The sequence below is a fragment of the Hylobates moloch genome, unplaced genomic scaffold, assembly GCF_009828535.3.
Source record: "Hylobates moloch isolate HMO894 unplaced genomic scaffold, HMol_V3 SCAFFOLD_2, whole genome shotgun sequence".
NCBI lineage: Eukaryota > Metazoa > Chordata > Mammalia > Primates > Hylobatidae > Hylobates > Hylobates moloch.
Genome location: NW_026652277.1, coordinates 14605213 through 14632740, shown reverse-complemented (window position 1 = coordinate 14632740; position 27528 = coordinate 14605213). Strand labels below are relative to the sequence as shown.

At 45.9% G+C, this 27528-nt stretch overlaps 2 protein-coding genes and 1 pseudogene across 10 annotated transcripts in view; 2 read left to right on the top strand and 1 right to left on the bottom strand.

The window, feature by feature from the left end:
* The window catches only part of DHTKD1 (dehydrogenase E1 and transketolase domain containing 1), a 54698-nt gene extending 41989 nt beyond the window's left edge, over positions 1 to 12709 (top strand). For 2 of the 3 annotated variants that reach the window (XM_058431909.1, XM_032162315.2), the window contains exons 13-17: positions 464 to 628; positions 2492 to 2574; positions 3551 to 3720; positions 7385 to 7470; positions 9573 to 12709. In XM_058431909.1, the coding sequence (XP_058287892.1) occupies positions 464 to 628; positions 2492 to 2574; positions 3551 to 3720; positions 7385 to 7470; positions 9573 to 9674 (606 nt within the window). In that variant the 3' untranslated portion in view covers positions 9675 to 12709. Of the gene's footprint in view, positions 1 to 463; positions 629 to 791; positions 1105 to 2491; positions 2576 to 3550; positions 3721 to 7384; positions 7471 to 9572 lie in introns of those variants that run through there. The other variant, XR_009211195.1, reaches the window with a different exon arrangement.
* LOC116477161 (U6 spliceosomal RNA) lies at positions 1118 to 1218 on the bottom strand (annotated as a pseudogene).
* Positions 12710 to 18810: 6101 nt separating the features above from the next.
* The window catches only part of SEC61A2 (SEC61 translocon subunit alpha 2), a 72790-nt gene continuing 64072 nt past the window's right edge, over positions 18811 to 27528 (top strand). For all 7 annotated transcript variants that reach the window (XR_009211189.1, XR_009211188.1, XM_058431884.1 and 4 more), the window contains exons 1-3: positions 18811 to 18951; positions 22636 to 22703; positions 25831 to 25896. Coding sequence is in view for 5 of the 7 variants with exons in the window: in XM_058431884.1 (XP_058287867.1) it covers positions 18945 to 18951; positions 22636 to 22703; positions 25831 to 25896 (141 nt within the window). In the remaining 2 variants the exon portion in view is untranslated. The remainder of the gene's footprint in view (positions 18952 to 22635; positions 22704 to 25830; positions 25897 to 27528) is intronic.

The window sequence follows — 27528 nt, the reverse complement described above, 5'->3', positions numbered from 1 at the left end:
GATTTAACTTCCTTGCCCTCAATTTTGCAACCTTTCTATTAGCTGCTTTTGATTTTGTTTTTGTCTTAAAACACACACACACACACACACACACACACACACACACAATCATTTTGTTTATTACGTTAGGAAAGTGAGATTCTGAAAGTGCTTCCTTCCCCTATCTTAATCCTGTAGTAATCAGAATATGTATTTTTTTTTTTTAAAGTCCTTTCCAGATGATTCTTGCTATCAGCCGTGTTTGGGAACAATTGTGTTAGATGACACAGAATTGGGCCAGTGAGAACTTTGGTTAATACCTCACCATTAATAAATTCACTGCTGGTATTTTTCTGTCATGTTGGGCAATAGCATTTCTGCTATAATCGAGAACACCTGTGTTTCCCTTTGGCTAGCCCATTGTCACTACAACTGAAATAGATGATCTGAATGTTCATCTCCTTTCTTGGCACTTCTCTCCCAGATGTGTGACAGTGCAGAAGAGGGGGTGGACGGGGACACTGCGAACATGTTTGTGGTTCACCCAACGACTCCTGCACAGTATTTCCACTTGCTTAGGAGACAGATGGTCCGGAACTTCAGAAAACCACTCATTGTCGCTTCCCCTAAGGTGTTACTCAGGCTCCCGGTAAGTAGAAGAAGCTGGCGAATAAGCCTTCCTCCTTTTGTCATTTTTTGCACTCCATTTTTCTCTGTTTTCCATATCTAATTATATTTAAATTACAGAAACACCTTTTTAGTTTCAACTGACTTTGCTACTTTCATTTTTTTGTTGTTGTTTGTTTTTTGAGATGCAGTCTTGCTCTGTCGCCCAGGCTGGAGTACAATGGTGCCATCTCATCCCGTTGCAACCTCTGACTCCTGGGTTTAAGTGATTCTCCCGCCTCAGCCTCCCGAGTAGCTGAGATTACAGGCATGCACCACCAAGCCTAGCTAATATTTGTATTTTTAGTAGAGACGGGGTTTCGCCATGTTGGCCAGACTGGTCTCTAATTCTTGACCTCAGGTGATTCGCCCGCCTCGGCCTCCCAAAGTGCTGGGATTACAGGCATGAGCCACCACGTCCAGCCTGATTCTTAATTATGTCGTGGCACCAGGCAAAAGGTAATCTTTTTTTAAATTCATTTGTCAATTTTTTTTTGTCATCCTTGTGCAGGGGCCATGCTAATCTTCTCTGTAGTGTTCTAATTTTAGTATATGTGCTGCCAAAACAAGCACAAAAGGCAATCTTTTTACTTTTTTTTTTCTTGAGATGGAGTTTCCTGTTACCCAGGCTATAGTGCAATGGTGCCATCTCAGCTCACTGCAACCTCTGGCTCCCAGGTTCAAACGATTCTCCTGTCTCACTCTCCCCAGTAGCTGGGATTACAGGCACGCACTACCACGCCCGGCTAACTTTTATATTTTTAGTAGAGGTGGGGTTTCACCATGTTGGCCAGGCTGGTCTTGAACTCCTGACATCAGGCAATCCATCCACCTCTGCCTCCCAAAGTGCCGGGATTATAGGCGTGAGCCACTGAGCCCAGTCTTTTTCTTTTCTTTTTTTTTTTGAGAAAAGGTCTGGCTCTGTCACCCAGGCTGGAGTGCAGTGGCATGATCATGGCTCATTGCAACTTCTGCCTCCCAAGCTCAAGCTATCCTCCCACCTCATCCTCCTGAGTAGCTGGGACTACAGGCGTGCACTACCACACCTGGCTAATTTTTGTATTTTTTTGTAGAGACGGGGTTTCGCCATCTTGCCCAGGCTGGTCTCAAACTTGTGAGTTCAAGCAATCCACCTGCCTCAGCCTCCCAAAGTGCTAGGATCACAGGCTGGAGCCACTGCAACTCGCCAGTTTTGGTCTGTTTTGTTGCGGATGGGGTCTTGCTCTGTTGCCCAGGCTGGAGTGCAATGGTGCGATTTCAGCTCACTGCACCCTCTGCCTTCTGGGTTCAAGCGATTCTCCCACCTCAGCCTCCTGAGTAGCTGGGATTACAGACACCCGCCATTATGCCCAGCTAATTTTTGTATTTTTATATTTTTGTAGAGACGGGATTTCACCATGTTGGCCAGGCTGGTCTCGAATTCCTGACCTCAGATGATCTGCCCACCTTGGCCTCCCAAAGTGCTGGGATTACAGGTGTGAGCCACTGCACCTTTTTTTTTTTTTCTAATAGAGGCGGGGCACCAGTGGGGATGGTGGAGTAGGAGGTGCAAAGGGAGTCTCGCTATGTTGCCCAGGCTGGTCTTGAACTGGCCTCAAGCAATCCTCCTGCCTTGGCCTCCCAAAGTGTTAAGATTCCAAAAGGCTATCTTATGTAACCTCAGAAACATAGTTTTACTCTGAAGTATACAGAACTGATATTTTTTGGCAAGGCATCTATTAGTACATGTGTTTCCTTGCAGTGCTAGGCTAGAACTTTGGTACTCATGTTTGATAGTGACCCTTGTAAGTGACAGCATCACATCTTTCTGTTGCTTGCTGGATGTGTGGCCTCTTCTCCCTCATAGGCAGCTGTGTCAACTCTTCAAGAAATGGCACCAGGAACAACATTTAACCCGGTCATTGGTGACTCATCTGTGGATCCAAAAAAGTAAGATATGTATCTCTGTTTTCATACTCTGTGGCAGAATTTTAATTAACGGGAAAAGTAGTTCACAGTAAGAGATCACAGGTGATGCAGATCTCCCCTCTCCTATTTTTATTTATTTATTTATTTATTTTTGAGACTGAGTCTGGCTCTATTGCCCAGGCTGGAGGGCAGTGGTGCGATCTCAGCTCTATGCAACCTCCGCCTCCCGGATTCAAGTGATTCTTGTGCTTCAGCCTCCCAAGTAGCTGGGATTACAGGTGCCCACGACCACACCCTGCTATTTTTTTAATTTTTAGTAGAGATGGAGGTTTCACCATTTTGGCCAGGCTGGTCTCGAACTCCTGACCTGAGGTTATCCATCCACCTCAGCCTCCGAAAGTGCTGGGATTACAGGCGTGAGCCACCATGCCTGGCCTCCCCTATCCTAATATAAGTCCTTTAAGTCAGTGGAGTATGAGTTAAGTGTGGGTGGGAAAGTGGACTTTGTAGGTCCATGTTACTGAAGAAGGATCTCCAGGAATAGCCTGTGACTGAACTCAGCTGCAGAGACCCCCCACCACCTTGTTCATAAGGACTTTAAATCTGCACTGTCTCCCCTTTCTTCTGACATAATTCTCTTTTTTTTTTTGAGATGGAGTCTTGCTCTGTCACCCAGGCTGGAGTGCAGTGGCGTGATCTCGGCTCACTGCAAGCTCCGCCTCCTGGGTTCACACCATTCTCCTGCCTCAGCCTCCCAAGTAGCTGGGACTACAGGTGCCTGCCAGCACGCCTGGCTAATTTTTTATATTTTTAGTAGACACAGGGTTTCACCGTGTTAGCCAGGATGGTCTCGATCTCCTGACCTCATGATCCACCCGCCTCGGCCTCCCAGAGTGCTGGGATTACAGGCGTGAGCTACCACGCCTGGCCTCTTCTGACATAATTCTTACTTTAAAAAATTTCTCCCCTGCCCTATTCTTCCTTTTCTGTCCAACAGGGTTAAGACTCTCGTGTTCTGCTCCGGCAAACATTTCTACTCCCTGATGAAGCAAAGAGAATCTCTGGGGGTCAAGAAGCATGACTTTGCCGTCATCCGAGTAGAGGAACTCTGCCCCTTCCCATTGGATTCTTTGCAGCAAGAGATGAGCAAATACAAACATGTTAAAGGTAAAGGGTTTTTCTTATTCTGGTTTTGATGTTCAGATACCTGAAACCCATTTCAACTCTTTTAAATGAAAAGACATGGTGGGGGTTATTAGAAAATAGAATCTTGGGCCGGGTGCGATGGCTCACGCCTGTAATCCCAGTACTTTGGGAGGCCGAGGTGGGTGGATCACGAGGTCAAGAGATCGAGACCATCCTGGCTAACACAGTGAACCCCCGTCTCTACTAAAAATACAAAAAATTAGCGGGGCGTGGTGGCGGGCGCATGCAGTCCCAGCTAATGGGGAGGCTTAAGCAGGAGAATGGCGTGAACCCAGGAGGCGCAGCTTGTAGTGAGGCGAGACCGCACCAATGCACTCCAGCCTGGGTGACAGAGTGAGACTCTGTCTCAAAAAAAAAAAAAAGAAAAAAGAAAATTGAATCTCTGCTGGGTGCAGTGGCTCACACCTGTAATCCTATCACTTTGGCAGGCCAAGGCAGGCAGATCACTTGAGGTCAGGAGTTCAGGACCAGCCTGGCCAACATGGCAAAACCCCATTTCTACTAAAAATATAAAAATTAGCTGGGCATGGTGGTGCACGCCTGTAGTCCTGGCTGCTTGGGTGGCTGAGGCAGGGGGATTGCTTGAGCCTGGGAGGCTGAGGCTTCAACAAGCCCAGATTGTGCCACGACACTCCAGCCTGGGCTACAGTGTGAGACCCTGTCTCTAAACAACAACAAAAAAGGCCCCGCATGGTGGCTCACACCTGTCATCCCAGCACTTTGGGAGGCCAAGGTGGGCAGGTCACTTGAGGTCAGGAGTTCAAGACTAGTCTGGCCAACATGGAAAAACTCTGGCTCTACTAAAAATACATAAAATAGCCAGGCTTGGTGGCGGGCGCCTGTAATCCTAGCTACTCCAGAGGCTGAGGCAGGAGAGTCGCTTGAACCCAGGAGGCGGAGCGTGCAGTGAGCCAAGATTTTGCCACTGCACTCCAGCCTGGGCGACAGAGTGAGACTCCATTTCAAAAAAAACAGAACAAACAAACTCAAAGAAAACAAATAATCCAATTTTTCAAAATGTGCAAAGGCTTTGAGTAGGCAGTTCTCCAAAGAACTGAATGGCAAATAAGCACTTGAAAAGATGCTCACTATTATTCATGTTAAAAGAAATGAAAATTTATCCAGAATGAGCTATGGCCACACACCTATTAGAACGGTTAAAACTAAAATAAAACAAAACAGCAGACTCATGCTATGAAGTGTTGATGAGGAGCAGAGCCACTGGAACCCTCACTCGCTGCTGGTGGATGAAAGCTGGTACAGCCACCTTGGAAAAAACTAAGTTTGTTATAAAGTTAAACACCGAGTTACCATATTCCCCTAGCGGGCTCACTCATAGGTATTTATGCAAGAGAAATGAAAACACATTCACAGCCCAGGCATGGTGGCTCATGTTTGTAGTCCCAGCACTTCGGGAGGTCGAGGCAGAAGGATCACTTGAGGCCAGGAGTTGGAGACCAGCCTGAGCAATATAGCAAGACCCTGTCTCTACAAAAAATAAAAGAAATTAGCCAGGCATGATAGCACATGCCTGTAGTTTTAGCCTACTTGAGGGGTTGAGGTGGGAAGATTGCTTGAGCCCAGCAGCTCAAGGCTGCAGTAAGCCGTAATCATGCCACTGCAATTCCAGCCTTGGTGACAGAGTGAGACCCACTCTCTCAAAAATTTTTATTTAATTACAAAAGAGAAAATAGTCCAGGCACAGTGGCTCATGCCTGTGCCAGCCCTTTGGGAGGCCGAGGCAGGTGGATCACTTGAGCTCAGGAGTTCAAGACCAGCCTGGGCAACATGGCAAAACCCCTTTTCTAAAAAACAAATAGAAAAATTAGCCAGGTGTGCTGGCGTGTGCCTGTAGTCCCAGCTATTTTGGAGGCTGAGGTGGGAAGATCACTTGAGCCCGGGAAGTTGAGGCCACAGTGAGCTGTGATTACACCACTGCACTCCAGACTGGTTGATAAAATGAGACCCTGTCGCAAAAAATAATAATAAACAGGTTTACAGAAAAATCTGTGGGCAAGTGTTTATAGCAGCTTTATTCCTAATTGCCCCAAACTGGAAACAACCAAAATGCCCTTCAACCAGTGAATGAATAAACAATTAGTGGCACATCCATATAATGTGCGACTCAGCAATGGAAAGGAGTGAATCATTGCCATCCATAACAACGTGAATCAATCACAAATGCTTATTACAGTTCCAGGAGCCCCAAGACTGCATGATTTCATTTATATGACATTATGGAAAAGAAAAAAACTTTAGCGATAGAGAAAAGATCCGTGATTTTCAGTGGTGGGGGTGGGAGCTGGAGTTGACTACAAAAGGTCAGGATGAGGAAATTCTGGGGGTTGATAGAACTGCTCTGTATCGTGATTGAGGTGGTGGATACATGTCTGTATTTCCCAGGAAAAAAAGAGACAAGCAACGCTATGCCATATTGGAAAAGCGTATATTTAATTGAATTTGAATATATAGAGAAAAATGTCTCTGAACATATCTCTAGATATTCCCCTTCATGTTTTGGTGTACGGATGCTCCTCAACTTACGAGGGGGCTACATCCCAATAAATGCATCGTAAGTTGAAAATACTGTTAAGTTGAAAATGCAGGCCATGCACAGTGGCTCATGCCTGTAATCCCAGCACTTTGGGAGGCCGAGGTGGGTGGATCACCTGAGGTCGGGAGTTTGAGACCAGGATCAGCAACATGGTAAAACCTCATCCCTACTAAAAATACAAAAATTAGCCGGGTGTGGTGGCACATACCTGGTAGCCTGAGGCAGAAGAATTGCTTGAACCTGGGAGACGGAGGTTGCAGTGAGCCGAGATTGCGCCAGGCACTCCAGCCTGGGTGCCAGACTCTGTGTCGAAACAAACAAACAAACAAACAAACTAAACACATGAAAATCTGGTACATATACACGAGGGAATACTATGCAGCTATAAAAAGGAATGAGATCATGTCTTTTGCAGGGACAGGGATGGAGTTGGAGGCCATTATCCTCAGCAAACTAATGCAGGATCAAAAAACCAAATACCGCATGTTCTCACTTATAAGTGGGAGCTGAATGATGAGAACACGTGGACACAAGGAGGGGAATGACACACAGTGGGGCCTGTCCAAGGGTCACGGGGGAGGAGGGAGAGAATCAGGTAGAATAGCTAATGGATGGTGGGTTAATACCTAGGTGATGGATGATCTGAGAAGCAAACCTCCATGGCACACATTTACCTATGTAACAAACCTGCACATCCTGCATGTGTACCCCAGAACTTTAAAAAAGAAAATGCATTGAATACACCTAAACTACAAAACACAGCTTAGCCTAGCCTGCCTTAAACACGCTCAGTACACTCACATTAGCTTATTATTGGGCACAATCATTTAACACAAAATCTATTAAATTTTATAACGAAGTGTTGAATATCTCAGATAATTTATCGAATACTGTACCAAAGGTGAAAAACAGAACTGTTGTATGGGCACTTGAAGTACAGTTTCTAGTGAATGTGAATCCCTTTCACACCATCATAAAGTTGAAAACTCCATTGTAGGTGGAATCATAGTAAGTTGGGGGCCATCTGCATGTGTCTACTTGAAGTGCTGAAATGAATTTCTTCTCTCATAGATCATATTTGGAGTCAGGAGGAACCTCAGAACATGGGTCCGTGGTCGTTTGTTTCTCCAAGGTTTGAAAAGCAGCTGGCCTGCAAGGTAATCACACGTTTTCTCTGGTAGTGTTTTGTGTGCGTGTTGTTTTTCTTTTCTGTTTTGTTCTTGTTTTTTTTTTTCTTTTTGAGACAGAGTCTTGCTCTGTTGCTCAAGCTGGCGTGCAGTGGCGCAATCTCTGCTCACTGCAAGCTCCGCCTCCCAGGTTCACGCCATTCTCCTGCCTCAGCCTCCCAAGTAGCTGGGACTCCAGGCGCCCGCCACCATGCCAGCTAATTTTTTTTTTTTGTATTTTTAGTAGACACAGGGTTTCACCATGTTAGCCAGGGTGGTCTCGATCTCCTGACCTTGTGATCCACCTGACTCTGCCTCCCAAAGGGATGACAGGCGTGAGCCACCGCGCCCGGCCTGTGCATGTTGTTTTTCTTGGAGTATCAACAAATGGATTTCTTCCCTATTGCCAGTTCAATTCTTTAAAGTTAACTAAAATATAAAATCTAGTTTTAGGCTGTTCTCGCAGAAGTAAATACTTGAGTCTTTACATGTTTCTTTCTTTTTTGCGGTGGGGAATGAAGTCTTGCTCTGTCACCCAGGCTGGAGTGCAATGGTGTGATCTCAGCTCACTGCAACCTCCACCTCCCAGGTTCAAGCGATTCTCCCGCCTCAGCTTCCTCAGTGGCTGGGATTACAGGCACCCGCCATCATGCCTGACTGATTTTTTGTATTTTTGTAGAGACTGGGTTTCACCATGTTGGTCAGGCTGGTCTTGAACTCCTGGCCTCAGGTGATCCTCCCACCTCGGCCTCTGAAAGTGCTGGATTACAGGCACGAGCCACTGCGCCCAGCCTACATGTTTCTTTTCTTTTTTGTTTTGCTGCATAACAACATTTTGGTCATCAAAATATTAAAATCACGTTTTAAAAAAGTGGTTACACTTGGCCGGGCACGGTGGCTCACGCTTGTAATCCTAGCACTTTGGGAGGCCAGGGCGGATGGATCATGAGGTCAGGAGATCAAGACCATCCTGACCAATATGGTGAAACCCCATTAGTGGTGTGGTGGCCTATAGTCCAGTATCCACGAGGCAGAGAATCATTGAATTGGAGGTGAAGGTTGCAGTGAGTGATTCAAAATAGCGGTTATACTCAAAAAAGTAAAAGCCCTTACCTTTCGGCTCCCCGTCCCACTACCCTCTTCAGCAGGTCTTATCCAAGCCTTGGACAAGCCAGAGGACGAGCAGGCTTGTTTTACAGTGTGGGACTGGATACACCCAAAACACTTGTTCTAGGCCCATCGTATTAGTCCGTTCTTGCACTGCTGTAAAGAAATACCTGAGGCCAGGTGCGGTGGCTCATGCCTGTAATCCCAGCACTTTGTGAGGCTGAGGTGGGCTGATCACCTGAGGTCAGGAGTTCGAGACCAGCCTGGCCAACCTGATAAAATCCCGTCTCTACTGAAAATACAAAAATTAGCTGGGCGTGGTGGTGTACGCCTGTAGTCCCAGCCACTCGGGAGGCTGAGGCAGGAGAATCTCTTGAACCCAGGAGGCAGAGGTTGCAGTGAGCCGAGATCATGCCACTGCACTCCAGCCTGGGCAACAAAGAGCAAAACTTCGTCCCAAAACAAACAAACAAAAAAGAATAGGACAAATTCAAGAACTTGTCTTACCTTATCTTCCCTAGCATTCTATTAGTTGTTAATGGTGACATATTTGCCTCCAATCTATTTTTTTTTTTTTGCTTAGGCTGGAGTGCAGTGGCACAATCTCAGCTCGCTGCAACCTCTGCTTCTGGAGTTCAAGTGATTCTCGTGCCTCAACTCCCGAGTAGCTGGGATTACAGGGGCAGACCACCATGCCTGGCTAATTTTTGTATTTTTAGTAGAGAGAAGGTTTTTTCATGTTGGCCAGCGGTCTCAAACTCCTGACCTCAAGTGATACACCCACCTCGGCCTCCCAAAGCACTGGGATTACAGGCATTGAGGCACAGAGCTCTGTCCCTCTAATCTCTTCTGTGTAACTCATTATTTGAAAGAGGTGATTTATGGTTAAACAAGCTAAGAGAAATACATGCACTGTCTTGTTGGAACTAAGCAGAGCTCTGATCTAGTCAAAATGTCATTTTATTTCTTCTCTGCTGCACTTACAGCTCCGTCTGGTGGGCCGGCCCCCTTTGCCAGTACCCGCTGTAGGAATTGGCACAGTTCACTTGCACCAGCATGAAGATATCCTTGCCAAGACCTTCGCTTGATGATGACTTTTGAAGAAACACTATTTCTCTTTAAGAAAATGGCCATTAAGGCCGGGTGGGGTGGCACATGCCTGTAATCCCAGCACTTTGGGAGGCCAAGGCCGGTGGATCACCTGAGGTCAGGAGTTCGAGACCAGCCTGGCCAAAACGGTGAAACCCCGCCTCTACTAAAAATACAAAAAATAGCCGGGTGTGGTGGTGGGCACCTGTGATCCCAGCTTCCTGGGAGGCTGAGGCAGGAGAATTGCTTGAATCTGGGAGGCGGAGGTTGCAGTGAGCCAGGATCACACCATTGCTGTCCAGCCTGGGTGATAGAGCAAGACTGTGTCTCAAAAAAAAAAAGGGCCATTAAAAGAGGCCTCCTTCCTCTGCTCTCTCTCCCCCTGTGTTGGGTAACATAAAAAGACTGTATTCCTTTAAGATGTTGGGATTGATATACATGATTTAATCTGGACTAGGTGGAATAACCAGGGGAACTGGTTATGAATATGTGAATGCAACCAGCAAATTTATCCTTGAAAGTGTGATGGTAGAAATAGGAAAACAACAAAAGAAAAACAATAACAAAAAAAGAAAGTGTGATGGCTGGGTGCAGTGGCTTACGCCTGTAATCCCAGCACTTTGGGAGGCTTAGGCGGCTGGATCACCTGAGGTCAGGAGTTCAAGACCAGTCTGGCCAACATGGTGAAACCCCGTTTGTACTAAAAATATGAAAATTAGTTGGGTGTGGCGGCATGCGCCTGAGTCTCAGCTACTCTGGAGGCTGAGGCGGGAGAATTGCTTGAACCTGGGAGGCAGAGGTTACAGTGAGCCAAGATGGCGCCACCGTACTCCAGCCTGGGTGACAGAGCAAGACCCCATCTCAGAAAATAAAAGGAAAGTATGATATTGTTATGGATTTTAGCTCTGAGTGAGCTGGAAAACTAGGTCATTATCTAGATGATTTCAGACTTGACCCTAATTGACCATATATGACCAGGAAATACTTCTGAGTTTACAGCCCCACAGAGATGACCTCACTGCCTCTTGATTTATTTGATGCATGTCACTTTCATTAATTTTCCCCCTCCTTTTTAAAAGTCCTGTGGCAGTACTAATATTTTCATTTTATGTAATCTCTGGTGTTGCTTTCCAGCCACTGTATGAAGTGTCTCCCCAACACTAGCAAATCTAGGTCCTACTAAATACAAATCTCTGGGTGGATGATCTTCTAGTGCTGTGTTTTTAAATTAAGAAGTTTTAGTTATAATGAAATTGATTTATAGTCTGTTTTGCCGTAAACTTGTTTTTCTTTGAATTGTTCTTACAGTGATATCTTACTATTTTTAACTGTCTTGGGTTTCTGATATGGGGATTTCAGCTCCTACTTAATCAGTCTTTCCCCTACAAGTCCCTTGTGCAGTATGCTTATTTGTGGTGTTTAAAGAACATTTCCTGGCTGGGCTCCGCGGCTCATGCCTGTAATCTCAACACTTTGGGAGGCTGAGGTGGGTGGATCACCTGAGGTTGGGAGTTCGAGACCAGCCTGACAAAACATAGCGAAACCCCGTCTCTACTAAAAATACAAAAATTAGCTGGGCATGGTGGTGCGTGTCTGTAATCCCAGCTACTCGGGAGGCTGAGGCAGGAGAATCACTTGAACCTGGGAGGTGGAGGTTGCAGTGAGCTGAGATCCTGCCACTGCACTCCAGCCTGGGTGACAGAGCAAGACTCCATCTCAAAAAATAAATAAATAGAGAGAGAGAGAGAGAAAGAAAAGAAAAGAACACTTCTTTATTTGAGGGACTTTTCCAGCACCAGGTGCTTGGGGATTTCTTAGAGATCACCAACCGACTCCCTCACTGTGAAATTAAACCGAGTACTGGAAGCATAACTAAACAGCGAACGATATAGCTTCACCTGACTCAGTGCTGGGGGCCTCTACCATCTACTGTTCTTGTGTCATGACGCTTTTTCTCTGAAGTGGTGTGGGAAGTACCAGGAGACTGGCAGAAGCCCAGGCCCTCTCTACTTTTACCAGCAACTGATGTCTTTCAGAATCCATGTACATACAGGCTGTTCTAGCCACAGTGGTAGATTTATGATTCACATCCAAAAGTGTGCCTTAGTTATCGATTTAACATTTCTCTAGTATTCATATCCCTATTCTTACTATATACCTCAGTGCATCCATCCTGTGTCAAGCCTTATAAATCATGTAATTTAGCGCCACTCATGTAAATCAGTAAAATCACAAAGGTCTATTTAATGAAAACGATTTACCAATGTTGTATTTTTTTTTTTTTTTTTGAGACGGAGTCTTGCTCTGTCCCCCAGGCTGGAGTGCCGTGGCGCAATCTCGGCTCACTGCAAGCTCCGCCTCCCGGGTTCACGCCATTCTCCTGCCTCAGCCTCCCGAGTAGCTGGGACTACAGGCGCCTGCCACCACGCCCGGCTAATTTTTTGTATTTTTAGTAGAGACGGGGTTTCACCATGTTAGCCAGGATGGTCTCGATCTCCTGACCTTGTGATCCGCCCGCCTCGGCCTCCCAAAGTGCTGGGATTACAGGCTTGAGCCACCATGCCTGGCCTGTTGTATTTTTTTGACAAGAAAAAAAATAAAAGCACATGTCATTTTTTTTCCTCAGGGCTCCTGGATTTCTTGAATCAAAAGATTTCAAAAGTCTAAGCACAAAAATGAGATGGAAGATTAGATCCTTGTAAAAGGTTAGTTTAGGCTGGGCGTGGTAGCTCACGCCTGTAATCACAGCACTGTGGGAGGCCAAGATGGGCGCATCACCTGAGGTCAGGCATTCGAGACTAGCCTGGCCAACATGGCTAAACCCCATCTCTTACTAAAAATATAAAAATTAGCAGGGCATGGTGGTGCATGCCTGTAATCCCACCTACTTGGGAGGCTGAGGCAGGAGAATCACTTGATCTTGGGAGGCGGAGGTTGCAGTGAGCCAAGATCGCACCACTGCACTCCAGCCTAGGTGACAGAGCAGGACTCTGTCTCAAAAAATAAAAGTAAAAAAATAAAAGGTTACTTTAAATCTCTCCAAATTTCTTTTTTTTTTTTTTTTTTTTTTTTTTTGGTGGCGCGTTTTTTTTTCCCGGCTGGAGTGGTGCAATCTCAGCTCACTGCAACTTCCACTTCTTGGGTTCAAAAGATTTTCCTGCCTCAGCCTCCCAAGTAGCTGGGACTACAGGCACGTGCCACAGCTAGTTTTTTGTATTTTTAGCAGAGATTGGGTTTCACCGTGTTAGCCAGGATGCCCTCAATCTCCTGACCTCATGGTCTGCCCACCTTGGCCTCCCAAAGTACTGGGATTACAGGCGTGAGCCACTGTGACTTGTGGATCTCTCCAAATTTCTAATTTTACACCTCACAGTCTGTTCATGGTTTCTTTTTATGTCTTCTCTAACTCGAGCCATGAAATGTGTCTTCTGTTGTCTTAACCTTTCTACTCTGAATCACTACTGCAACGTGGATCAGCATTTTACATTCCCTTGCAGGGAGGGACCATTTGAGGAATTCCAAATCAAATACTCATTACTTTTTTTCCCTTAAAAATTTAGTAGGCCAGGCGCGGTGGCTCATGTTTGTAATCCCAGCACTTTGGGAGGCTGAGGTGGGCATATCACCTAAGGTCAGGAGTTTGAGACCAGTCTGGCCAACCTGGTGAAAGCCTGTTTCTACTAAAAAATACAAAGATCAGCCGGGCATCATTGTGCATGCTTGTAGTCCCAGCTACTTGAGAGGCTGAGGCAGGAATATCACTTGAACTACTCCAGCATGGTCAACAGAGCAAGACTCCATCTCAAAAAAAAAAAAAAAAGTGTAATAGGGATACTATTTTTATTGTCAACCAAGGAATTTTTAAAAAATAATAAAATTTCAAAGGTAATACAGTCAGACTAAAGATGTCTAAGCTTCAGAGTATTTTTCCCAAATAGCATGTGTGTGCAAGACATAGAAAAGCTGAGCAAAATAGTTATTACTCTTACTAAAAATTTTTTCATTTTACTAAGAATAATTTGTCATTTCAGATAAAACTAAAATTTTTCCATGGTTGCTACTATTTCTACTTCTTGAATACCCAATTTAAGGTTTATTCCTCATTGATCATGCAAATGGCATGGATAGATATAAATAATAGATATAAATAAGATACAAATATAAAATTACTAAGGTTTTCTTTTTTTCTTTTGAGACCAAATCTCGCTCTGTGGCCCAGGTTGGAGGGCAGTGGCGCGATCCCGGCTCCCTGCAACCTCCGCCTTTCTAGTTCAAATGATTCTCCTGCGTCAGCGTTAGGCCGTCTTGGCCTCTTAAAGTGCTGGGATTACAGGCGTGAGCCACCACGCCTGGCCCTTTTACAAAACTGAAGAAATAAAAGGGTTACCCTGCGCCCCCCCCAAAAAAAGATTATACTGGAAGGAAGTCACAGATTAAGGATCAAGATATTGAGTCTTGAGGTTCCAAAAGCTTCACCTACATTTTTCTTACATGTGTTTGGATATTAAAGAAAATAAGTTACATACATACAATGGAATATTATTCAGCCATTTAAAAAAAATAATATCTTGTCATTTGTAGCAACATGGATGGAACTGGAGGTCATTATGTTACATGAAATAAGTCAAGCACAGAAAGACAAAACTTGGATATTCTCACTCACATGGGAGCTTAAAAAGTGGATTTCAGCCAGGCGCAGTGGCTCACGCCTGTGATCCCAGCTGCTTGGGAGGCCAAGGCGGGTGGATCACCTGAGGTCAGGAGTTCGAGACCAGCCTGGCCAAGATGGTGAAACCCTGTCTCTACTAAAAATACAAAAAATTAGCCGGGTGTGGTGGCGGATGCCTATAAATCCCAGCTAATGGGGAGGCTGAGGCAGGAGAATTGCTTGAACCCAGGAGGCAGAGGTTGCAGTGAGCTGAGATCATGCCATTGCACTCCAGCCGAGGTGACAAGAGCAAGACTCCGTCTCAAAACAAAAAAAAAGGGGGGGGGATTTCATGAAGATAGAAAGTAGATCGGTGGTTATCAGAGGTCAGGAGGGGAAGGGGTGGGGGGATGAAGAGAAGTAGATTAATGGGTACAAATATATGGTTTGATAGAAGAAATAAGACCTACTGTTAGATGGATCATTAGGTGACCATAGTTTAATCAGTAGGTGACTGTAGTTTACAATATCTACTATACATTGTGAAATAGCTAGAGGAGAATTCAAATGGTTCTATCATAAAGAAAAGACAAATATTTAAGGTGATGGATATCCCAAATACACCAATTTGATATTTACAAATTATATGAATGTATTAAATTATCACATGTACCTTGAAAGTATGTACATGTAGTATTCATCAATTAAAAAACCCCAAAAGCTCTTACTCTGTAGAAATAGTAATTCATTGTCATTTTATTTAAATCTGATAAAGCACAATCTAAAGCAGACTCCTTTCCTCACTGCCAATTGCGATTTTATTTATTTATTTATTTATTTATTTATTTATTTATTTAGAGACAGGGTCTCACTCTGTCCCCCAGGCTGGAGTGCACTGGCACGATTACAGCTCACTGCAGCCTCGAATTCCTGGGCTCAAGTGATCATCCCATCTCAGCCTCCCAAGTAGCTGGAACTAACGTGCCTGCCACTATGCCCGGCTAATTAAACAAATTTTTTTTCTTGTAGAGACAAGGTCTCGCTATATTGCCCAGGCTGGTCACAAACTCCTGGCCTCAAATGATTTTCCCGCCTTGGCCTTCCAAAGTGCTGGGATTAAAGGCATGAGCTACCACTCTCAGTCTAATTTTTAAAAATTATTTAAGTCAGACCAGTGGTGCATACCTGTAGTCCCAGCAACTCCGGAGGCTGAGGTGAGAAGATCCTTTGAGCCAAGGACTTTGAGGCTGCAGTGAGCTATGATCTCACCACAGCACTCCAGCTTGGGAGACAGAGTGAGACCCATACTGTGAAACATAATAATACATAAAAAATTAAACAGGGCGCACAGTGGCCCATGCCTGTAATCCCAGCTCTTTGGGAGGCTGAGGAAGGCAGAGCGCTTGAACCAGGGAGGCGTAGTTTGCAATGAGCCAATACAGCGCCACTTCACTTCAGCCTGGGTGACAGAGCGAGACCCTGTCTCAAGAAAAGAAAAAAAAGTATTAAATTTATATTACTTTAATGTCGTGTCCCTGTTTTCTTTGACTCATGGGGATCCAGCTAGAATTGAACTGAACCCCAGAAATGACCTTTTAAGAGTAAAATGGTATTTCATCAGTAAATACTATATTTGACATCTATTCCCTATATTACAGTTTTATGGACCTTAGAAATACACAGAAGTAAAAGATAAAATGGGTTGCCCACCGTCCTCAATGGGCTAACAATCTATTTGAGAAGACAAAGCATTTTATACATAGAGACATTTTCTTGTTGGATATGCTAAAACAATGAAAGATCAAGGTAGAGTGAGAGTCTGGATGGATGTAGATTAGGTGGCACATAACAAGGAAAAGCCCTAGGTGGCTTGTAGTGGTAGAAAGAATGGTGAAAGGGGCCAGGAGCAGTGGCTCATGTGTGTAATCCCAGCACTTTGGGAGGCTAAGGCAGGCAGATTACTTGAGGTCAGCAGTTCAGGACCAGCCTGGCCAACATGGTGAAACCCCGTCTCTACTAAAAATACAAACTTAGCCGGGCAGGGTGGCATATGCCTGTAATCTTAGCTGCTCAGGAGGCTGAGGCATGAGAATCACTCGAACCTGGGAGGCGGAGGTTGCAGTGAGTTGAGAGTGGCCACTGCACTCCAGCCCAGTGACAGAGCCAGACTCTGTCTCAAAGAGAAAAAAAGGAATGGTGGAAGGGTAATTCACAGCTTATCCAGAGTGTCAAAGTTCATTCCCAGGCTCTTACTTGAACCATGGAACTATCCCAGAAATCGGCAGTAAAAAGAGGCACAAGGCACTCTTCACCTTCTGTGATATTTTCAATTTAGTGCATCTTCCCCCGGCCACCCCCTGCTTGCTGGAGTACAGTGGTGCGATTTGAGCTCACTGCAACCTCTGCCCCACCCCCCACTGCTGGAGTACAGTGGTGCGATTTCAGCTCACTGCAACCTCTACCTCCAGGGCTCAAGCCATCCTCCTGGGGCCTCCTGACAAGCTGGGACAACAGGCGCAAACCACTATGCCCGGCTGATTTTTGTTTTTTTACCTTTCATAGAGATGTGGTCTCACTGTGTTGCCCAAGCTGGAATTCAGTGCATCTTTATTGAAAGGATATTGCATTCATGAAATTAGCTCGTAATTTAGTGTCAAAACTGCACTTAAGTCAATCATTTTGTAGGCTATTGTACATAGTAGAAAAAGTAAGAACGACCACTCTATCTAGAAGTTTACTGCATAGCAGGGGAGATTAGGCAAGTATAAAAATGACTAATACAAAGTAGAGTGAGGTAAGGATGAATTAACAGATTATTACTGTGGCAGATTGGATTTCCCAAAAATTCCCACAGCGGTATTTTGAATCCCACATGTTCTTCCAGAATCTTGCCACAATCTCCCCTACAGGTGGTGTCCCTAGGACTTGTGGCTGCCCCTGCAGACACAATGCAGTAAAAGATGCTGGTTCAGTTCTGAGGACATCATTTGGACCCCAGCTGCCACGTTGTGAGGAAGCCCAGGCCACTTGGAGAAGCTATCTGGAGGTGCTGGAGCTGACATCAGCACCCAATGCCAGACTGGGGAGTGACGGAGCCACCTGATCATTCCAGTCCCCAGCCCTGGGGCTGTCCCAGCTGACCTCAAGTACAGAAGAGACTCATGCAAGCTGGACCTAAATTGCACACCCCCCTGAAATATATAATTTATTTCATGGACATAGATCTGAACATTAGAACAGATTATTGAGGCCGGTTTTGGTGGCCCATGCCTGTAATCCCAGCACTTTGGGAGGCTGAGACAGCTGGATCGCTTGAGCTCAGGAGTTGGAGACCAGCCTGGGCAACATAGCAAGACTCTACCTCTACAAAAAATACAAAAATCAGCTGAGTTTGGTGGCGCAAACCTGCTAGTCCCAGCCACTAGGGAGGCTGAGGTGGGAAGGTCGCTTGAGACTGGGAGTTCGAGGCAGCAGTAAGCTATGATTGTGCCACTGCACTCCATTCCAGCCTGGGCCACAGAGCAAGACAGGCTCTTAAAAAAAAAAAAAAGAAAAAAGAAAAAGAAAAAAGAGAACAGTGGCTTCAGGAAATCTGTTCCACGGTAGGAGGCATACGATCCTGATCTCTGTATTTTGGAGAAGATGGAGAGGCCTAGCTTACGTCGGGACAGGGGAGTTCATAACTATTAACTATACACAACGACGTGTCACAAATTTTTACAAACTTCCAAGAGATAACGATAAGAAGGAAGCGGCCCGGCCGGATGGCTCACGCTTGTAATCCCAGCACTTTGGAAGGCCGAGGGGGGCGGATCACGAGGTCACGAGATCGAGACAATTCTGGCTAACACAGCGAAACCCCGTCTCTACGAAAACTACAAAAATTAGCCGGGCGTGATGGCGGGAGCCTGCAGTCCCAGCTACTCGGGAGGCTGAGGCAGAAGAATGGCGTGAACCCGGGAGGCGGAGCTTGCAGTGAGCCGAGATCGCGCCACTGCACTCCAGCCTGGGTGACAGAGCGAGACTCCGTTTCAAAAAAAAAAAAAAAAAGAAGGAAGCAAAATAAGATTGGTTCGGTCCCGTCCGCTCTCAGTGGCTCAGCCCCAGGCCCCAGAACCGTGTTCCCCTCGCTACACCGGCAGCGCCGGGATCGCGGCCTCCCCGAAGGGTGCCCGGGAGGCCTAGGTCGGCCGTGGCGCGCGAGGAAACGGCGGGTTCTCCACACTGAGCCGCGAAAGCCTGTAGGCGACGAAGAACCCGGCAGCCTTGGCCTCGGCGCGGCTTCCACGTCCCGCGGCTGCCGGCCCGAGCCCTGCCCCCAGGCGCGCCAGCCTCGCCTCCCGGGTCCCGGGCCCCGGGCCCCGGGCCCGCAGTGCCCCAGAGCCGGTGGTCACCATGGCAATGCAGCGGACGTCGCCCAACGGCCGGCCTGGGGGCGGGGCTGGGCCGGGCCGGCGCGCGGGTCACGTGGCGAGGGGCGGAGCCTGCGCGGGGTTGGGCGGAGCCTGCGCGGGACCGGCAGGATCGCGTCGAGAGCCGGTACCGAGGCCCGAGCCGCGGGAGCCGAGCGAAGGCAGCGCCGAGGCCGCGGTTCCCCCTCTGGGCCTCCCCCGCAGCAGCCATGGGCAGTGAGTAGCGGCGGCTGGAGCGGGGCTCTGGCCGGGAACGCAGGCCCAGCCTGGGCTGCGGGCGTTGGGGCTGGTGCTCGCTCGGAGTCCTGGGGGCCGGGGATTCGCGGGCCGCTACGGGCCTTTGCGGAGGGCACGGGCCGGGGGGCCTCCGCCGAGGCTCCCCTAGCCGTGCGAGGCCTTGCCCGGCGGGTTCCGGGACCCGGAGGCCCGGGGTTTGCGTTCGATAGAGGGCGAGGATGGCGCTGGGAGGCCGTTGGTTTTGGGGGCGGGGAGTTAGGGCACCAGGTGAACCTGGACCACTTTTTAATTTTTCAGGAGTTAAAGAAATCCCATGTTTTTATTCCCTCGTCATCCTTCCTTGGCATGTTGCATTGAATAAAGCCCCCCTAACTCGTTTAATTTTTAAAAAAGTGATGCATGGCATGTGTTTTAGGGAGGAAAGGAGTACATTGGTAACACAGCGTTTTCCTTAAACTGTTCATTCTGTAGCGTTTACTGAAAACTGTAAGGTTGTAGAAGCCTTAGGGACAAAGCCTTATGTTATAGGAATGTTTTTCAGGGCTCTCCCCCTAACACTCAACCCCACATATGTGCACGTAGCTACTTGCATAGCTGTGAAGATGTTCGTTGGATGAATGGGTCGTGCATACCCAAGCAGGGCACCCATTGGCCAACTAGTGGACATTTGGGGGAAATTAGAAAGGAGTAGGAGAGACCCTTGATAAAATTCTGCATCACAAGGATAGACAGGGGGCAACCAAAAGCTTTGCTTGAACATGAATACCCCTTACAGATGATCATGAAGTGTCAAGAAATCTGAGAGTGGCTTGGATTGAGGGGGGGAGGAAAAGGGCTGGAGAGGTTCTAGGAAGCCTCCTGATGTGATTGATACTTATTTCGCGTTAGCGATGAATGCTTTCATAATTCAGATTTACTTTCCAGAAAATCCAAAATATTAGGTTCCTGCAAAAGTAATTGCGGTTTTCAATTACTTCTCAAAAACCGCAGTTACTTTTGCACCAACCTAATAGTACTTGGGTAACAAACATCTGCCCATGACAATTAGTTAATCCTTCTGTCAAACATCAGTGACTGGTGGGGCGCAGAGGCTCATGCCTGTAACCCCAGCACTTTGGGAGGCCGAGGAGGATGGATCACCCGAGGTCAGGTGTTCGAGACCAGCCTGGCCAACATGATGAAACCCCATCTCTACTAAAAATATAAAAATTAGCCTGGTGTGGTGGTGGGTGCCTGTCATCCCAGCTCCCCAGGAGGCTGAGGCAGGAGAATCTCTTGAATCCGGGAGGTGGAGGTTGCAGTGAACCGAGATCATGCCACTGCACTTCAGCCTGGGCGATAGAGCGAAACTCCATCTTGAAGTAAACAAACTTACATCAGTGACTGCCCATCATTTGTAGAGGCTTTTTTAAAAAAGATAATATAGTCAACTTCAGGCAACTATGGAAACGTAATCGCTCAGGTCAGCTTTAAGACAATTTTGGGATGTTAGTATATAGAATCCAGTGTCTGTAGGGGAAGAAAAGCCGCAGAGCCTAACTAATACCTAGCTGCGGCTTGTCTTTCTCCACATTACGGATCCTTTGGCAAAGGACAGAAGCTTGAGAGATTGTCATTTTCGCCCTCAAGTTCTCTGGCAGGACTTGACTTAAGCCATGCCAGAAGACAGTGTTTATCCTTAAAGAACCTTGATTTATCTTACCTTTATATATTATAAAAGTAGTCTGGGAAAACAATACTTTCTGATGAAATGTAATTGTTAATTCTCTGGGTTATTTTACATAAACAAGTACTTTGATATTACCTGGGAGAGTAAGTAGGCAATGAAATGTGGTCTGATGAAATGAAGCAGGGATTACATACTTTTTTTTTTTTTTTAGACAGGTCTCACTCTGTTGCCCAGGCTGGAGTGCAGTGGCTCCATCTCGGCTTACTGCAAACTCCGCCTCCTGGGTTCACGCCATTCTCCTGCCTCAGCCTCCTGAGTAGCTGGGACTACAGGCGCCCACCACCACACCCTGCTAATTTTTTTTTTGTATTTTTAGTAGAGACAGGGTTTCCATGTGTTAGCTGAGATGGTCTTGATCTCCTGACCTCGTGATCTGCCCACCTCGTTCTCCCAAAGTGTTGAGATTACAGGCGTGAGCCACCGCGCATGGCCTACATACTTTAAAAAGGTAACTATGGGGGCTGGGTGCCATGGCTCACACCTGTAATCCCAGCACTTTGGGAGGCCGAGACGGGCGGATCATGAGGTCAGGAGTTCGAGACCAGCCTGACCAACATGGTGAAACCCCAGCTCTACGAAAAATATAAAAATTAGCCAGGCATGGTGCCGTGCGCCTGTAATGCAAGCTATACAGGAGGCTGAGGCAGGAGAATCGCTTGAACCTGGGGGGCAGAGGTTGCAGTGAGCCGAGATTGCGCCACTGCACTCCAGCCTGGACGACAGAGGGAAAATCCATCTCAAAAAAAAAACCAAAACAAAAACAAACAAAAAAAACCCAGTTAACTATAGGGGCCAGGTGCCATGGTTCATGCCTGTAATCCCAGCACTTTGGGAGGCTGAGATGGGAGGATCACTTGACATTAGGAGTTTGAGACAAACCTGGCCACCATGGTGAAATACTATCTCTAGTAAAAATAAAAAAATTAGCCGGGCGTGGTGGCGCACGCCTGTAATCCCAGCTACTCGGGAGGCTGAGGCAGGAGAATCACTTGAACCTGGAAGGCGGAGGTTGCACTGAGCCAAGATCGGGCCACTGAACTCCAGCCTGGGCAACACAGCGACACTGTCTCAAAAACAACAACAACAACAAAAAAGTTAACTATAGAAGGTGATTCCATGGTTGTTTTGTCACCTATGCATTTCGGCATCTTTCAGTTGTTTAAGCCAGTTCTCTACAGAAGAGCCCATTTCCCGTTGTGCTTCCTGAGTGCAGAAGGCACCCTCCTGTCTTCCTCCTCTGATACCTGCTTTCTTCTGTCATGCATTGTCTCACGGGTACCATGGTAGAGTACATTTGCTCCCTTTTGACGTCGTGATGCCCTTTAAATAGCCTCTTTTCTGTATATGTAAAATGATTGGATACAAGTGTGAGGGAAGAAAGTTCTGGGAAAAGGGTGCTTGGATTGCTTCACTTCTACTGACCAGCCATCAAACCATTTGGACTTCTTTTTTTTTTTTTTTTTTTGAGACGGAGTCTCACTCTGTCGCCCAGGCTGGAGTGCAGTGGCGCAATCTCAGCTCACTGCGAGCTCCGCCTCCCGGGTTCACGCCATTCTCCTGCCTCAGCCTCTCCGAGTAGCTGGGACTACAGGCGCCCGCCACTACACCCAGCTAATTTTTTTGTATTTTTAGTAGAGACGGGGTTTCACCATGGTCTCGATCTCCTGACCTCGTGATCCGCTCGCCTCGGCCTCCCAAAGTGCTGGGATTACAAGCGTGAGCCACCGCGCCCGGCTGGACTTCTTTATCCCTGGAATGATATCTCTTCCTTTATGTATCATTTGAAATGGAGAACAGTATGATTATTTAATTTGGGGCTGTAGGGATGGGGTAAATTGCTGGTGAAAGAGAATCTTTGTATTTGATTTTCTAGAAAGGTAGACCTTTTTTTAACTTTATAATAATAGGAACATTTATTCTTTTTCTTTTTACAGTCAAATTTTTAGAAGTTATCAAACCATTCTGTGCAGTTCTACCAGAAATTCAGAAACCGGAAAGGAAAGTAAGTATAATATTTTAGTAATATAGAGGGTGGCTCAAGGGCTTATCCTATGAAACTAGCAAAATTCATTTCCTTTCCTCAGTCCTTCTCTGTTGGTAATTGGAAAACTATTGGTGCTCACCCTCCTTGCAAGAGGCACAAAGTGAATAAAACTAATATAAATATGTTTAAATCTAGATAGGTTAACTCATGCTTTCAAAAATGACCGTTGTTTAAGTTGTGACATTTCCAAACTAAGTGTTTCTTCGGCCTATGTGTTAGTTAAGACAGGGTATTCTCCTGTCTGCAGTGATCCTTTATAAATCCTGTAGTATTGGGTGTGTATTGTGTTTGCTAATGATGTGACCTACTGGACTAGAAATAACCCAGTCTGCTGGATAGGTTTTGATGAGTACAGCTGTTTTATGTAAATGAATTTGCATTGGCGCAAATATATACCTCCAATTTCTTTTCTTTTCTTTTTCTTTTTTTTTTTTTTTTGAGATGGAGTCTCGCTCTGTCACCCAGGCTGGAGTGCGGTGGCGCAATCTTGGCTCACTGCAAGCTCTGCCTCCCGGGTTCACGCCATTCTCCTGCCTCAGCCTCCCGAGTAGCTGGGACTACAGGTGGCTGCCATCACGCCCGGCTAATTTTTTTGTATTTTTAGTAGAGATGGGGTTTCACTGTGTTAGTCAGGATGGTCTCGATCTCCTGACCTCGTGATCCGCCCACCTCGGCCTCCCAAAGTGCTGGGATTACAGGCGTGAGCCACCGCACCCGGCCGCTCCCATTTCTTCATTCATTCATTGGAAAGAAAAATGACAGGAATACATTCAGAAGATATTGTGACTGGGTCAAATCATTCTTCCATCATTGCAAACTTTCAGAGTTAAGGTATTTAAATTCTGGAAATAGATAATCCTAGATTGGCCAATTTCTAGAAATTCTTCATCAAACTACAAATTTCTCATCAAACTAACAGGAATAGGGACATAGAGATAGGCAAAAAAATTTTAAACTTGCTATTTGATTTAGAAGTATATATTGTTTGTTTTACTTTTTATTTTTTTTTGAGACGAAGTCTTGCTCTGTCCCCCAGGCTGGAGTGCAGTGGCGTGATCAAGGCTCACTGCAAGCTCCGCCTTCCGGGTTCACGCCATTCTCCTGCCTCAGCCTCCTGAGTAACTGGGACTACAGGCACCCGCCACCATGCGTGGCTAATTTTTTTGTATTTTTAGTAGAGACGGTTTCAATGTGTTAGCCAGGATGGTCTCGATCTCCTGACCTCGTGATCCGCCCACCTCGGCCTCCCAAAGTGCTGGGATTACAGGCGTGAGCTACCGTGCCCGGCTAGAAGTATTTTTTTCTTGCTGTGAGATTGTAAAAATAGTTGTTCTATTTACATTTAAGGCATCCTGAGAAACCCTGGCTTTGCAGTCTATAAAATATTCATATGGCACTGTCACCAGCAGGCCCACCTTCACACAGTGCAGTGTTCACCAAATCGTGTGCACGCTGGATCCTTGTTTTGCTTTGTCTCCTTTTCAGTTTCATGTAACACCGTGCAATGCAGATGAGAACTGCCTGTATTTAAATTACCTTTTTTATGAAAAGTAAAGAAACGTGTATTTAGGAAGTTCAGCTGTTTGTTGTAGCTGCTACTAAGGTGAAAGGGACATTAAAAAACAATCTAGGCTGGGCACGGTGGCTCACACCTGTAATCCCAGCACTTTGGGAGGCTGAGGCAGGTGGTCAAGAGATGGGGACCATCCCTGCCAACATGGTGAAGCCCCGACTCTACTAAAAATACAAAAAAATTAGCTGGGCATGGTGGCGTGCGCCTGTAGTCCCAGCTTCTGGGGAGGCTGAGGCAGGAGAATCGCTTGAACCTGGGGGGGTAGAGGTTGCAGTGAGCCGAGATTGCGCCACTGCACTCCAGCCTGGACAACAGGGTGAGACTGTGTCTCAAAAAAAAAAAAAAAAAAAAAAAAACTACCTAGGATGGTACTTCAAAAGGGGCATTTAAGAGTGAATAATAGGATGTTGCAATAGGGAACATTAGTTACGTTTTTGTGTGGATTTGTGCTTTAAATTTGCTGTTTGGAAAACCGAACACCACATGTTCTCACTTGTAAATGGGAGCTGAACAGGGAGAACACATGGATACAGGGAGGGGGAACATCACACAGGGGCCTGTGGGGGTAGGGTGAAAGGGGAGGGAGAGCATTAGGACAAATACTAATGCATGCGGGGCTTAAAACCTAGATGACGAGTTGATAGGTGCAGCAAACCACCATGGCATATGTCTGCCTATGTAACAAACCGGCACGTTCAGCACATGTATCCTAGAACTTAAAGTAAAATTTAAAACAATAATAATAAAATCAAAACATTTAAGGTAAAAATTTTGAAGTAAAATAGAAACTGAAAAATCTAGATTTGAAAATTCTTTCCTCAGTAAAAGTAGATTTAAAAAAATATAAATATAAGAAAGCTTAATTTTTTAGAGCATATTTCTCTTTTTAAATTTGTATAAATATAAGTAGCACAAATGCAGTTTTGTTACATGGATGTATTACGTAGTGACAAAGTCTGGGCTTTGAGTGTATCCATCACCCAGATAATGTTCATTGTACCCATTAAGTAATTTCTCATCATCCATCTTTTCCTGCCACCCCTGTACCCTTCGGAGACTCCACTTCTGTCATTCCATACTCTATGTCCATGTGTACACATTGTTTAGCTCCTACTTTTAAGTGAGAACCCACAGTGTTTGACTTTCCACTTCTGAGTTGTTTCACTTAAGATAACCTCCTCCAGTTCATTCCATCCAGGTTGCTGCAAGGGACAGGGTTTCATTCTTTTCATGGCTCAAAAGTATTTCATTATTTATATACAGCATATCTTCTTTATCCAGTCATCAAGAAGCATCTGTGCGTGTGTGTGTGTGTGTGTGTGTGTGTGTGTATGAGAGAAAAAATTGTTTGTAAAACTTTGTACCGAATAAAAATGCTTCCTTTGTAACACATACGGACATTCCCAATTTCTGTGAATTAGGCCCCAAAGAATAACCTCAAAAATCTACTGCCCCCCAAAAATTTGCTGTTTCTTGGTTTTGATTGATGATTCTTTATATTTTGTTGTACAGATCCAGTTTAGAGAGAAGGTTCTATGGACTGCTATAACGCTCTTCATTTTCTTAGTATGTTGTCAGGTATGTAACTATACTATTAAATAAATGTCTCTACCATTGTTCTAAGGTTTTGATTGGTTAGAATTTGAGAATTTTTTTTGTTAAGGTAAAAAATACATTGAGCTCAATATATTGAGCATTATTATCCTTTTGTTTTTTATTATTAATTTTTTTTTTGAGATGGAGTCTCGCTCTGTTGCCCAAGCTGGATGCAGGGGCATGATCTCGGCTCACCGCAACCTCTGCCTCCTGGGTTCAAGTGATTCTTCTTCCTTGGCCTCCCAAGTAGCTGGGACTACAGGTGCCTATCACCATGCCCAGCTAAAGTCTCGCTCTGTCGCCCAAGCTGGATGCAGGGGCATGATCTCTGCTCACTGCAACCTGTGCCTCCTGGGTTCAAGTGACTCTTTTTCCTTGGCCTCCCAAGTAGCTGGGACTACAGGTGCCTACCACCATCCCCAGCTAATTTTTGTATTTTTATTTTATTTTATTTTTTTGAGATGGAGTTTCACATTGTTGCCCAGGCTGGAGTGCAGTGGTATGACCTTGGCTCACCACAACCTCTGCCTCCCCAGTTCAAGTGATTCTCCCGCCTCAGCCTCCCGAGTAGCTGGGATTACAGGTGTATGCTACCAAGCCCAGCTAATTTTTGTATTTTTAGTAGAGATGGGGTTTCACTATGTTGACCAGGCTGTCTCGAACTCCTGACCTCAAGCTATCAACCTTCCTCAGCCTCCCAAAGTGTTGGTATGATAGGCATGACCCACCATGCCCAGCCGAATTTTTGTATTTTTAGTAGAGATGGGGTTTTTGCTGTGTTGGTGAGGCTTATCTCGAACTCCTGACCTCAGGTGATCTACCTGCCTCAGCCTCCCAAATTGCCGGGATTACAGGCATGAGCCACCGCACGCTTTTTTATTTGGGAATTTTTTGTTTTTAAATAGAGATGGGGTCTATGTTGCCCAGGCTGTTCTCCAACTCCTAGGCTCAGGTGATCCTCCTGCCTCAGCCTCCCTAGTAGGTAGGACTGCAGGTGTGCCCCACCATGCCTGGCTAATTTTTAAATTCTTTTGCAGGGAAAGGGTCACACTAAAACCAAATTTTTAGAATCTTGGGTTGTACTATGTTTAAAAATTACTAAAATTCGATGATAGTGTTTTTTGTTTGTTTTTGTTTTTTGAGTTTTTTTTTGAGACAAGGTCTCACTCTGTCACCCAGGCTGGAGTGATCACTTCAGCCTCAACATCCCCAAGCCCAGCGAATCTCCCCACCTCAGCCTTCTGACTCGCTGGGACTACAGGCACGAGCCACCACCCCCAGTTAATTTTTTTTGGTATTGTAGAGATGGGGTTTTGCCATGTCGCCCAGGCTGGTCTCGAATTCCTGGGCTCAAGCCATCCATCTACCTCTGTCTCCCACAGGGCTGGGATTACATGCCTGAGCCACTACACCCAGCCCAATGAGACTTTCAAATAAAATGTTGCAGACATATTAAGTTCACAGTTTGAGTGTAAAATGTGACCTACCTATGTTTTAGGGTTATTGTAAAGATTAAATAAGATAGCTTAGGTCAAGGTGGCTGGGCATGGTGGCTCATGCCTGTAATCCCAGCACTTTGGCAGGCCAAGGTGGGCAGATTACTTGACGTCAGGA